General features: G+C 38.6%; 1 protein-coding gene across 5 annotated transcripts in view; it reads left to right on the top strand.

Moving 5' to 3' along the window:
- The window catches only part of ZC3H13 (zinc finger CCCH-type containing 13), a 126,545-nt gene extending 113,899 nt beyond the window's left edge, over positions 1 to 12,646 (top strand). For all 5 annotated transcript variants that reach the window (XM_036296838.1, XM_036296833.1, XM_036296834.1 and 2 more), the window contains 2 exons: positions 652 to 815; positions 11,801 to 12,646. In XM_036296838.1, coding sequence (XP_036152731.1) covers positions 652 to 815; positions 11,801 to 11,971 — 335 coding nt within the window. In that variant the 3' untranslated portion in view covers positions 11,972 to 12,646. The remainder of the gene's footprint in view (positions 1 to 651; positions 816 to 11,800) is intronic.
- Positions 12,647 to 14,734: the final 2,088 nt, after the last annotated feature.

Genomic DNA, 14,734 nt, shown 5'->3' with positions numbered 1-14,734 from the left:
ACTAGGTTTTTGTTAATTATCTAATCTCACTGTGCTTTACAGTTCAGAAAATGAGAATGAAATATTCAATGCTGTTTCAATCAAAGGTGTCAGTTTTGTTTTTACTTATGTGTTATTTACTGCTTTTCTTTGTGGGCTCTAACATTAACCTATTGGATCATCTTGATATAGAAGCAGTACCTGGTACCTTTGGCACTCTTGGCCAATTCTTAGAATGCTAGCCTGGTTTTTTAAGAGGTCACAGACTGTAGTCATATTATTACATTTGAATCTTGCTACAGTAAGGTCCTGAAATCTAGAACTTTAAGTACTTGTTGATGGTGTGCAATATTCTGAATTTGACTTCATTAATTCTTAACTTGATCTTTTCTTCCCAGTTAATAGTTGTAATCAGTGTCTAAATTCTCACTTCCGAGTCTGCTTTTCTTGTACCTTAAACTTAAAGCGGCTGTCAGAAAGCTTATTTTTGTTTCAGACTAGCAACAAAACTACATACTGAATAACTTTCACAGAGAATATATCGCCTTTAATGTAAAATAATTTTTATCAATGTTGGTAACTTTGATGAAGTACAGACTGTGAAATATTCATCTAAGCAGTATTACTTTTATATTTTAGGAAAACTTAATGTGTGTTTTTGGTTTTTGAAAGATGCAGACAATCTTTTTGAACATGAATTGGGGGCTCTCAATATGGCTGCATTACTACGAAAAGAAGAAAGAGCAAGTCTTCTTAGTAATCTTGGACCATGTTGTAAAGCATTATGCTTCAGACGGGATTCTGCAATCCGAAAGCAGCTTGTTAAAAATGAGAAGGTATTATTGTTTTGGTACAAATGCAAAGTGTTTGTTGAGTATTATGAATTACATACTTTTGTTTGCTTTAAATATTTTTCATTTCATTGTGAAAAGTTTTTTTAGATAATTAAACATACTAGAAATTTATTTAAATTGAGGGTTAAGGAAAAGTATTCCCCAGAATATGGTGAGAATATTTATAGAATTTATGAGAGTGTATCAAGTTGAAAGAGAGGGAAATAAATACAAGTGATTATATGTAAGCATTTACTTGAGAAGAATAAAGGGAATTGAAATATGAGAGAAATAGAAATTAGTTTAGATTGAGAAGGGATCTGATCATTAGAAATTGAAAACGTTTTAGACTTTTTGAAGCTAAGAAACTGGGATTTTAATTTGGGAATGTGATTTTGTGGGCATGGGTAATGTGACAAAAGAGAGTTGGTCCTAAAAATTTAGATAAGCATTTAATTTGTTAACTTTTTACTTGGAAACATTAAGGAAAACATTGCTAAATAAAGGATACTTCATTAAAGAAAAATACTCAGATTTGTGGAGGACATTAAATTTATGAGAAAGAGAGGGATGAACTCATCTCTAAAGATTAAAATGGAAACAGATATAAGGAATAGGAAAATTTTTAAGTCTTCTCAGCTTAACGACCTGACTGAAAATTACTTTCGACAGAGTTGCTACAATCATTCTCTCCTTTGTACTCCCATTTCAGTATGTACCTAGTAGTCTCTATTCCGTTGCTTAAGTACTCATCTCTCCTTGCAGCCTTCCTCAACTGGAAATTTCTCTGAGAGAATCAAGTGCTAGGGCCCTAAACCTGTATATACTGAATCAACTTCTTTTTTCTTTCTTTCTTTTTTTTAATTCTCACCCAAGGATATTTTTTCCATTGATTTTTTTAAAAATATATTTTGTTGATTTCAGAAAGGGAGAGTGGGGGAGAGAGAGAGAGAAACATCAGTGATGAGAGAGAATCATTGATTGGCTGCCTTCTGCATGCCCCACACTGGGGATCAAACCAGCAACCCGGCATATGCCCTGACTGGGAATCAAACTGTGACCTCCTGGTTCATAGGTCAATGCTAAACCACTGAGCCATGCCAGCTGGACTCCATTGATTTTTAAAGAGAGTGGAAGGGAGAGGGAGAGACAGAGAGAGAAACATCAATGTGAGAAAGATACATTGATTGAACGAAACAATAATACCTTCACATGCCCCAACCGGGGTGGTGATGAGCTTGCAACCAAGGTGTGCACTTGACCTCAATCAGATCTGCGACCCTTTAGTCTGTGGGCCAACGCTCTAACCACTGAGCAACCGGCTAGGGCTGAATCAACATCTTATGCATCTAAAATGGTAATAGTTATATCATCCCTGGTATTTAAATAAAATATAATCACGCAAATTATTTTTTGTTTATGTTTAGTTCATGTAAGGAACCCCACTTGAGAAAGACTCTATGGATTTTAATCTAATCAGAATTGTGTATCTTTTTATTTATTTACTAGAGGCCCAGTGCACAAAAATTTGTGCACTCAGGGTCCCTCAGCCTGAAATGTGCCCTCGCAGTCTGGGACCCCTTGGGGGATGACCACCTGCTGGCTTAGGCCTGCTCCCCAGGGGATTGGGCCTAAGCTGGCAGTCAGACATTGCTCTGGCAGCCCAGGAGCCCTTGGGGGATGTCCACTTGCCAGCGGGGAGCAGGCCTAAACTGGAGTCGGACATCCTTAGTGCTGCTGAGGAGGCGGGAGAGGCTCCCACCACCACTGCTGTACTGGCAGCCGTCAGCCTGGCTTGTGGCTGAGCAGAGATCCCCCTGTGGGAGCACACTGACCACCAGGGCGCAGCTCCTGCATTGAGCGTCTGCCCCCTGGTGGTCAGTGTGTCATAATAGTGACCAGTCATTCCCAGTCGTTCTGCTGTTAGGGTCAATTTGCATATTACCCTTTTATTATATAGGATTATTTTATTCTCACCTGAGGGTATGTTTTTATTGAGAGAGACAGAGACAGAGATTGAGAGTGGGAGAGAGACATCGATTGGTTGCAGCCCATATGTGCCCCAACCAAGGATCAAATTCACAACCTAGATATATGCCCTAACCTGGAATTGAACTTGCAAACCTCTTTTGGTGTATGGGTGACACTCCAACCAACTGAGCCACCTGGCCAGGGCCTGCCCCTTTTTATTAAAAAATATTATGTAACATTCCCTGTTTCCTCCTCTAATATGCCATAATGGCTTCAGAATTTTTGATAACCAAAAATGCCCCTGAAAATTTCTTGAGAACCATTGCTCAGAATCTTATAGTCCTTCATACGGGCACAGGCCACTGACTATGAAAGAAAAGTACAGAATAGGAGGTAAGGGGTACCAAGTGACAAAAAGAAAGTAGAAAACCATTGACCCCTCCCCCGTAAATTGGCATGATTATATTTAGGAGAATGATTTTTAAAGTATCTAAATTACAGTTCATAGCAGAAAAGATAGGTGAAAGGTACTAAAAGAACTCTTAGCTGCATTGTAGTATCAAAAGAATGTACAGAACCTGTATCAAGCAAAAGGAAGGAAATAATACCAGAAATCAATAAAATTCATACTGGAAAAACATAAGAGAACATTCATGAAACCAAAAGCTGATTCTTTGAAGAGATGAATAAAATTGACAATCCCCTCCCCATACTGATAAAGTGAAAAATAAAACACAAATTATCAATATCAATGAAAGAGGGTATACCACTGCAAATCTCACAAATATTAAAAGGATCACACAGTACTGTAAACAACTCTATGCACATAAATTTAACAATTTAGAAGAAAAGAATCTGTTCCTCTAAAAGCTACAAACTATCAAAACTTATTCAAGAAGTGATAGATAGGAGAAACCAAGATGGCAGCATAGGCAAACACCTGAAATTGCTGCCTCACACAACAACTTCAAAACTACAACTAAAGACAAAACAGACATCACCCAGAACCACAGGAAGGCTGGCTGAGTGGAAATTCTACAACTAGAAGGAAAGAGAAAAGCACACTGAGACTCAGGAGGTGCACGTGGAAAGGACTGGCAACGGAGGATGCTGGTGTCTTTTTCCATCGGGAGGAAGTCTCAAGCTCCCGACGGCCCTGACTCCAGTTCCAGGCGAGTCTCTGAGGACCCAGACTCATACAGGGAGAAACTGTACTGTCTGGCATTGATCAGAACTCGAGGGTGGCTTTCTCTCAGAGGTGCTTGCAGCGATTACCGCGGGACACTGAGACGCAGGGCCTCTTAGGGTAGAACTGAGGAGAAGCCATAGCTGCTTCCTCCGCCCTGTTGATTCCCTGAAACCCCACCCAAGCTGTGCGCAGAGGCTTTTGCATATGAATGGCCTGGCCCTTTGCAATCTAAAATTACCTAACAAACTGCAGCTGGGTCAGAGAGACCCAGAACATCCAAAAGAAGGCTCAAGGCCCCACAGCAGCTTGTATTGCTTCACAGCTGGGCCTCATCTAGGCACCTCCAAACCCCAAACAAAGAAGAGGAATCTGCAGATCTCTCCATAGCTCCTGCTAGGTAGCCTCAGGCAGAGGCTAAATTAGCACCTCCTTAGAGATCCAAGGGGCTGTGTACCTAGTGGTCAGAGTGGGACCATCCAGATTACAACTCCTTAGATCCATAAGGGACACGCTCAGTGGGCAGACTCAGTGAGCACCAAAGCCCCATTGAAGCAAGTCTTGCCCCATAAGGGTGTCTTCAGCACAGAAGTTCTCCCACTGTAGACACAGCTGATTCTCACAGCCAATTGGCCTGGAGGTCAATTCCTCCCAGTGATACCAACAACAATCAAGGCTTAACTACAACAAGACTGTGCACAAAGCCCACAAAGTGGTACACCAAGAGTGTCCACCTCAGGTAATTGTGGAGGCCGAGCCACTAGGCCCTATAGGACACCTAGCACACAAAGCCACTCTAACAACACAGGGAAGCAGCCAAAATGCGGAGACAAAGAAACAGGTCACAAATGACAGAAATGGAGGAAAGCAAACTACTGAATATAGAGTTCAAAACCACAGTTATAAGGTTTTTCAGGAATTTTCTCGAAACCACCGATAAGTTTAGTGAGACCCTCGAGGATATGAAAAAGGACCAACTAGAAATTAAGCATACACTGACTGAAATAAAGAATAATATACAGAGATCCAACAGCAGTATAGCGGATCTCAAGAATCAAGTCAAAGATTTGAAATACGAAGAAGCAAAAAACACCCAACCGTAAAACAAAAAGAAAAAAGAATCCAAAGATACGAAGATAGTGTAAGGAGCCTCTGGAACAACTTCAAGCGTACCAACATCCAAATTATGGGGGTGCCAGAAGAAGAGAGAGAGCAAGATATTGAAAACCTATTTGAAGAAATAATGACAGAAAACTTCCCCTACCTGGTGAAAGAAATAGACTTACAAGTCCAGGAAGCGCATAGAACCCCAAACAAAAGGAATCCAAAGAGGACCACTCCAAGACACATCATAATTAAAATGCCAAGAGCAAAAGACAAAGAGAGAATCTTAAAAGCAGCAAGAGAAAAAAGTCAGTTACCTACAGGGAGTACCCATACGATTGTCAGCTGATTTCTCAACAGGAACTGTGCAGGCCAGAAGGGAGTGGCAAGAAATATTCAAAGTGATGAATAGCAAGAACCTACAATCAAGATTACTCTACCCAGCAAAGCTATCATTCAGAATTGAAGGTCAGATAAAGAACTTCACTGATAAGAAAAAGCTAAAGGAGTTCATCACCACCAAACCAGTATTATATGAAATGCTGAAAGCTATTCTTTAAGAAGAGGAAGAAGAAGAAAAAAGGTAAAGATACAAATTATGAACAACAATTACATATCTATCAACAAGTGAATCTAAAAATCAAGTGAACAAAAAATCCGATGAACAGAGTAAACTGGTGAATATAATAGCATCAGGGGCATAGAAAGGGAGTGGACTGACAATTCTCGGGGGAGGGGGCGTGGGGGGTGCGGGAAGAGACTGGACAAAAATCGTACACCTGGGGACAACCAAGATGCCAGCATAGGTAAACACTGGAGTTAGCTGCCTCGAACAACCACTTCAAAAATACAACTAAAAGACGGAACAGACATCGCCCAGAACAACAGGAAGACTGGCTGAGGGGAAATTCTTCAACTAGAAGGAAAGAGAACAGCATACGAGACTCAGGAGGCGCAGTGCAGAAAATACAAAGGTGCGGAGGTACGCACGGAGCAGGCTGGTAGATGAGGGCGCGGTTGTCGTTTTCAATTGTGAGGGAGTCTCAGATTCTGAGCTCCAGTTCTGGGAGAGTCTCTAGGGACTCAGACTCAAACGGGAGAAGCAGGACTGTCTGGCATCAGTCGGAACTCGAGGGCAGCTTTCTCTCCGAGGTTTGCAGCGGTTGCTGGGACTCTGAGAGGCAGAGCCTCTGGGGTCGGGACTGAGAGCGGCCATAACTGCTCCCTCCACCCACTCTGTTGTTCCGGTGTGACCTGCCCCGCCCAAGCCCTGGGCAGAGCCATTTGCCAGATGGCCTCAGGCAAAGGCTAGATTAGCACCTCCCTAGAGGACAGAAGTTTTCCCACTGCAGACACAGCTGATTCTCACAGCCAGTTGGCCTGGAGGTCAAATCCCCCTAGTATTAACTACAACAATCAAGGCTTAACTACAACAACACTGCGCACAAAGACCACTAGGGGGTGCACTAAGAAAGCATAAAAAATGCAGAGACAAAGAAACAGGACAAAACTGTCAGTGGAGGATATTGAGTTCAGAACCACACTTTTAAGGTCTCTCAAGAACTGTCTAGAAGCCGCCGATAAAGTTATTGAGATCTACAAGAAATCTAATGAGACCCTCGATGTTATGATAAAGAACCAACTAGAAATTAAGCATACACGGACTGAAATAACAAATATTATACAGACTCCCAACAGCAGACCAGAGGAGCGCAAGAATCAAGGCAAAGATTTGAAATGCGAAGAAGCAAAAAACACCCAACCGGAAAAGCAAAATGAAAAGAGAATCCGAAAATACGAAGATAGTGTAAGGAGCCTCTGGGACAGCTTCAAACGTACCAACATCAAAATTATAGGGGTGCCAGAAGATGAGAGAGAGCAAGATATTGAAAACCTATTTGAAGAAAAAATGACAGAAAACTTCCCCTACCTGGTGAAAGAAATAGACTTACAAGTCCAGGAAGTGCAGAGAACCCGAAACGAAAGGAATCCAAAGAGGACCACACCAAGACACATCATAATTAAAATGCCAAGAGCAAAAGACAAAGAGAGAATCTTAAAAGCAGCAAGAGAAAAAAGTCAGTTACCTACAAGGGAATACCCATATGACTGTCAGCTGATTTCTCAACAGAAACTTTGCAGGCCAGAAGGGAGTGGCAAGAAATATTCAAAGTGATGAATGCCAAGAATCTACAACCAAGATTACTTTATCCAGCAAAGCTATCATTCAGAATTGAAGGTCAGATAAAGAGCTTCACAGATAAGGAAAAGCTAAAGGAGTGCATCACCACCAAACCAGTATTGTATGAAATACTGAAAGGTATCCTTTAAGAAGAGGAAGAAGAAGAAAAAGGTAAAGATACTAATTATGAACAACAAATATGCATCTATCAACAAGTGAATCTAAGAATCAAGTGAATAAATAATATGATGAACAGAATGAACTGGTGATTATAATAGCATCAGGGGCATAGAAAGGGAATGGACTTATTATTCTTGGGGGGGAAAGGGGTGTGGGAGATGCGGGAAGAGACTGGACAAAAATTGTGCACCTATGGATGAGGACAGTGGGGGGGGTAAGGGCAGAGGGTGAGATGGGAACTGGGTGGAGGGGAGCTATGGGGGGAAAAGAAGAGGAACAACTGTAATAATCTGAACAATAGATTTACAGTGGGGCCTGGACTTACGAGTTTAATTCATTCTGTGACGGAGCTCATAACTCAAATTACTCGTATGTCAAAGCAATTTTCACCATTATAATGGCACGTGATGCTGGGCTGATGTTGTGGCGTTCACTGTGACGTTCGCTGCGCCAACTAGCGGTGGGGTATCTGAAGCTGGCTCGTAACCCGAATTTTAGCTCGCAACTCAAAGCAAAAAATCGGCCGAGACGGCTCGTATCTCGAAAAACTCGTTAGTTGGGACACTCGTAAGTCAAGGCCCCACTGTATTTATAAAAAAAAAAAAAAAAGTGATAGATAACCTGAAGAGTGCTATGTCTGTTTTGGGGTGTTTTTTTGTTTTTTTGTTTTTTTTTTAATTGAATTTGTAGTTCAAAACCTGAGAAGGAAATCTGCAGTCCCAGATGGTTTCCCTGGCAAAGTCTACCAAACATTAAAGAAAAAATTAACACCAATTCTGTACAATTTCTTTTTTTTTTTTTTAAAAAATATATTTTATTGATTTTTTACAGAGAGGAAGGGAGAGAGATAAGAGAGTTAGAAACATCGATGGGAGAGAAACATCGATCAGCTGCCTCCTGCACATCTCCCACTGGGGATGTGCCCACAACCCAGGTACATGCCCTTGACCGGAATCGAACCTGAGACCCCTCAGTCCGCAGGCCGACGCTCTATCCACTGAGCCAAACCGGTTTCGGCTAATTCTGTACAATTTCTTAAGAAAATTGAAGAGGCAGAAATACTTCCCAACTCATTTTATGAGGCCAGCAAAACTCTGATATTGCAACCAGGCAGAAACATCATAAGTAAAGAAAACTGCAGATCAATATCTCTCCTGAACATGGACGTAAAAATCCTCAAATATAATAAGACATCAAATTTAGCAATGTATATAAAGAATATGACACCACAACCTAGTGTGCATTATCTTCAAAATGAAAGGCTGATTTAATATTATAAACTTGAAAAAATACATGACAGTATCATTTGATGCAGAAAAAATATTTGACAAAATTTAGCATTCCTTTACAGTAAAAATTCTCAACTAACTGGAATTAAAAGGAATCTTAACCTTATAAACGGTATCTACAAAAAAGCCTTAGCTAACATAATATTTAATGGTAAAAGTTTGAAAGATATCCCACAGTGATCAGGAGCGAGGCAAGGAGGTTCTCTCTCACTACCCTATTCAACACTGTACTGGAAGTCCTAGTATGTTCAGCATGGCAAGAAAAATAAAAGGCATACAGATTGAAAAGAAAATAAAACTGTCTTAATCACAGACAACAGAATTGCCTAAATAAAAGGTCTAAAGTAATTTACCAAAAAATATCTTTAGAACTTATAAGTGAGATAATAAGGATTCAGGATACAATCAAGATGCAAAAAGCAATTGAATTTCTGTACCTAGGAACTGAAATGAGAACAAAATTGCCCTTTTCAACAGCTCCCCCAAAATGAAGTGCTTAGGTATGAATCTAACAAAATGTTCAGGGTCTGTATGCTAAAATCTACAAAACACTGATGTAAAAAATCAAAGGAGACCTAAATAAATGGAGAGGCATATTGTATTTATAGATTGGAAGACTCCATATAGTTAAGATTGTGATTCTCCCTAAGTTGATATACAGATTTAACACAGTTCTAGTAAAAATTCCAGCAGGTTTTTTTTTAGATATAGACAAGCTGATTCTAAAATTTACATGGGAAGTCAAAGAAACTAGAATAGCCAAAATAATTTTTAAAAAGATGAACAAAAGATTAATAAAGTTGGAAAGACTCACACTACCCGATTTTAAGATTTACTATAAAGCCACAGCACTCAAAATGTTGTGGTATTAGTGGAGGGATAGACACTTAGATCAATGGAACAAAACAGAATCCCGAAATAGACCCACACACTTATGACCAGTCAGTTGGAGGTAGAGAGTTTTAAAAGCCATTGTTGTTTTTTAATTAAAACTTTTTATTTTGAAATAATTGATTGTCAAAGTTTAAAATTTTTATTCTGTGACAGACAGATAATGTAAAGACAAGTATACTGGGGGAAAATATTTGCAAATCACATTTTGAAAAAGAACTTGTATCCAGAATATATAAAGAACTCAAAAATTAACAGTAAGAAAAAAGCAACCCAATTTTTTCAGTGGGTGAAAGACTTGAGTAGACACTTCAAAGAGGATGAAATGTCTGATAAGCACATGAAAAGATGTTTAACATCATTAGCTTTAGGGGATGCAGTTACAACTTCAATGAGATACCATTAACAACCTATTACAAATAGCTAAAAAAAAACAACCCTGAAAAAATCAAATTTGATGAGAATGCAGAGCAATTGAAACTCCAATGTATTGCTGGTGAGAATACAAATGGTAGAGCTATTTTAGAAGAGAGTTTCGTAATTTCTTATAAGGGTAAATGTATACTTACCTAACAATCCCATTGCTATGTATTTACCTTAGAAAATGAAAACTTGCCTGGCCAGTGTGGCTCAGTGGATTTGAGCATCTTCACATGCACCAAGAGGTCACTGGTTCGATTCCCAGTCAGGGTGCATGCCTGGATTTCGGGTTTAATCCCCAATAGGGGGCATGCAGGAGGCAGCTGATAGATGTTTCTCTCTCATATCTCTCTCTATCTATCTATCTAAAAGTCAATAAAAACATGTTTGTTTGTTTTTTAATGAAAACTTATGTTCATATAAAAACCTTTACACAAGCATTTATAGCAGCTCTATTTACAATCTCCAAAACTAGAAATAAGCCCAGTGTCGTTGAACTGGCTAACAGTGGCGCTCCCATACAATGGCTTACTAATTGGTAATAAATAACCAAGCCTTTAGTACTATCAACAACATGGAAGAATTTCAAAGGCATTATGATGAAGTGAAAGAAACTAATCTTAAAAGATCATATTTGCTGTATGACTCCATTTATAAGATGTTCTGGAACAGTAACAGACACTTATTGTTTGTCAAGGGTCACAGAATAAAGAGGGTGTGAATACAAGGAGGCAGCAAAGGGAGTTTTTTTCAGTGATGAAATGTCTCTGGGGTCATGGTTTTGCATGCACAGAACTATGCATAAAAAGTCAGTTTTTCTGTATTTTTATAAATGCACATGTGATCAAAGAATACACTGTTCCTTTAAAGATCCTAGCAAGAAAATAAATGGCAGAAGCCTGGAGATACTCAAACTTTACTTCATTATACACATGGTTGGAGAACATTTAACAAAATTTTATAACAATAACTTCCAAAAATGCTAATGTAGCTTTAAGTTACCGTAATAGAGATATACATTTTAGTTCAAGGGAGATTTATTCCATTCTAGAGCCCACATCTTTACGGAGCATTAACATATCAATAAGGAGTGTAGAATGTTTAGTGCTTCTCTTTAGAGAACTGAAAGACTATCATGTAAAAGGAAGATTGAGTTAGTGTATAGCTCCATAAAAGAGATTTTTATTTCAACATATAAAAGAAGTAGTACTGTTCAACTTAGATTGTACAGTGTGGTGTGGTGTGTTTTTGTTCTGTTTTTTTCTCATTAGAAATGAAGTAAACACTAGTCAGTTACCTGTCAGGGATTGTTGAGAAGACTCCTACATTAGGTAAGAAGATAGACCAGGTGCCCTCTAAAGATTGCTTTCTTGCCTGGCTGGTGTGGCTCGGTGGTTGAGTGTCAGCCTGTAAACCAGGAGGTCACGGTTCTATTCCCGGTCAGGACACATGCCCAGGTTGTGGGTTCAATCCCCAGAAGGGGTTGTGCAGGAGGCAGCTGATCAATGATTCTCTCTCATCATTGATGTTTCTGTCTCTCCCTCTTCTCTGAAATCAATAAAATATATATATATATATATATTGCTTTCTTTCCTTAGATTCCTCCAGTCTGAAAACATTTCCTAATTTTACTGTTAGATATCCAATACAGTTAATATCCATCCCCAATTAATTTTTTTATAACTTTTATATTTTTGTTAGAAGTTAACCTTTTTTATTGTCAACTAATAATGTACATTTGTTTTGTTTTGTTTTCTCCAAATAGGGCACGGTAAAACAAGCTTACACAAGTACTCCAATGGTAGACAATGAATTATTACGATTGAGTCTGCGATTATTTAAGCGGAAGACTACTTGCCATGCCCCAGGACATGAAAAGACTGAAGATAGTAAACTTGCACAGCCCATTGTCCAACAGGAACTGTGTGTATCTTAAGACTGAAGTTCAGTGACATTTTTGGTACTCTCTTTCTTCAGCAGTGCATATTCTTTTTCAAAGTTCTTTGGTTTCACAAGCATTAGTAGTGAGTGGCAGAAAACATTTATCAGCCATGCTAAAAGAATGAAGAAATACTTTGATGTAAAGTTTAAAAACATTAGTTTTGGCTAACTCAAGATTTTACACTGTACTTAATACTCATGCAAAATAATGTGAAAGCATCTAGATTTAGTAGTTTATTTTGTACATTCTGTTAAAAGCGAAGTTTTGGAAAACAGTTGTCACTGTTCTTCCAGCCTACGAAGATTTTTATTAAATGGAGCCACTCACATGTTCTGGATTATCCTTAAGGAAACTGCAACTTTATTCAGAAACTGTATTTACAGAATGAATGCACACATTGTGCAATACTGTGCTGTACAGAACACTTGAAAGAGGACGCACATCCAGCATGTCGTGTTTGTAGGCAGACCTCTAGCAGGAGGGAGCCAAAATACTTTTTTTTTTCCTTTCTAAAGTTCTAATAAAGTTACTTAATGGGTCTTTGGCTTTTCTAAATATATATGCATTGTTACAATGTATATTGAATGTTCTTGGAATCTAAATGGTTTTGTTTATTATCAGAGACTGTCTGCTATTTTTATTTTAAATAAATGTACCTTCTTCCCTTTCCTTGTTCTAGATTTACTTTGCTTTTTGGTAACCTTATTCCTGGTGTTCTGAAGCATTTGTCACCAATATTACATGCTTCTTTATACTTCACATATTTTACTGCTGAAGTCCTTATAATTGGACAGCTATAAATAATGTGAAGTTGAAGATGTTTTTCAAGTATAGCTCAGTAATACTTGAAACAAGCCAAGAGCTAACAAACCTGTGTAATCTGAGCTTTAAAATACTGCCATCAGATTTTTCAGAACAAAAACCTCATTATGTTAAACTGCCTCCAGCCTATAATATGTAAAATGATTTACTTCTTAAAAAATTACAGTATATCTGCTGCTTTATTCAGTATGTACATATTTAACTCATGAAGTAGACTATTAGAAGAATTTGAAATAGGCTCTACGCTGCAGAGTTTTGGGGGAGATAGAAATAATAACAAAGCAAACCAATCAAAATTGTAATTTGGTCATTGCCTCTCACAGTTTTTTGTTAAAACTGTAAGCCTATGATACCTGTCTCAGTAGTTTTGTATCCTCTTCTCCAAAGGTAACCAAGTTTCTGTTCATTTCAAGAAACAATTATTTACACTTAATTTGTGCAAAGGAAATGGTCTTATTTTTAAATGACTCTGAATGCATATGTAAGAAAAATTTCAAACAAAATAATTTATTTTCTTGATCTAGTTTCCTTTTCCATTTAGTAAATGTTTTGAGTAAAGAAAAAAGGTAAAAAAATTTTAATGAACCCTACCTAGAGAATGGAACTTCCCTATTATAGTTGGCAATATTGTGCTCTGTAGTATAAAGATTTAAAAATCCTAGAACTTCTAGTTCTCAGAATTGTGAAATACAACAAAAATGATTTTCCTCTTTTGTCCACTGACTTTACTTCGCAAGTTATTTATAGAATGAAAACTGTACATGTGGTCTCTGACTTACAATAGTTCAATTTACAATTTTTCGACTTTACAATGGTGCCAAAGCAATATACATTCAGTAGAAGTGGCTAAGTTAGCCTATGATGTTTGGGAGGCTAAATCCATTTTCGACTTAATGATATTTTCAAGTTACTATGAATTTATCAGGACGTAGCCCTCTCATAAGCATCTGTAGTTAAGTTTCCTTATACTCAAATCTGTTGCCTTTTCAGCTTGAATATCTTTTTATGTTGTGAAGAATATTTTAGAACCATTCCTTTGTTTCCCCGGTCATAGTATTGAGAGCATTTTGTTCCCAGTGGGAATGTACTGTTAAGTTACCTTATAATTTTTAAAAGAATTCAGATATTCTCTGTATTATTAATCATAGAAAGTTCTGAAGCAGATCTTTTATTGAATTTCCCATAAAACTCTTGGGCCATAATTTAAAGTCTCAATGAAATCAGTATTTCTGAAAACATCTTATAGTCCATAGATTATTTACTAGTAAAGTTAAAAGTCTGTCATAATTGATGGATCAGGTTTCTCCATTTTCCATAATTTTACAACTGGACTCCAGCTGCTGGTAATAAAGAGTTATCTAAATAGAGAAAGGGCAAGAATATGTCTGAAATCCAAAATAAAATGAGTCAGTACTTACATCACTGAGTCAGTCTGATTTTCATGGACAGCTGTCCTCACCATTTAGTAAAAGGTTATACTGGCTTACTATGTAGCTGGTTGCTGGGGTCCAACCCCAGCAGGTCCAGGGATTCCCAAAGGTGTGGACGGAGTCGGCGAAGAAGGAATGACACGGAGGCAGCCTTCGGGTGATCATCATAGCCAGGTTCCTCTAGCCAGGATCTCCAGCCAGGATCTTTGTCCATCTTCTCTTGCTAGGTTCTCCAGCCAGGTTCTCCAGGTTCTGTAGCCAGGTTCTGTCTCTAGGTTCTGTCTCCAGTTTCTGTCCAGGATCTTTTGCCATGTTCTCTCCAGCGAAGTTCTTCTGTCTCTAGAACAGAACTTTGCTGGAGATCCTGCACAGAACTTGGCTGGAGATCCTGGCTAGAGATCCTGGCTAGGCTGCTGATCAACTGAACGCTGTCTCTGTGTCATTCCTTCTTCGCCGACTCCGTCCACACCTTTGGGGACCCCTGGGCCTGCTGGGGTTGGACTCC

Source organism: Myotis myotis, unplaced genomic scaffold (genome assembly GCF_014108235.1).
Source record: "Myotis myotis isolate mMyoMyo1 unplaced genomic scaffold, mMyoMyo1.p scaffold_m19_p_3, whole genome shotgun sequence".
In the NCBI taxonomy this organism is placed as follows: domain Eukaryota; kingdom Metazoa; phylum Chordata; class Mammalia; order Chiroptera; family Vespertilionidae; genus Myotis; species Myotis myotis.
Note: the sequence above shows the minus strand (reverse complement) of the source record. Positions and strands in the feature narration are given on the sequence as shown.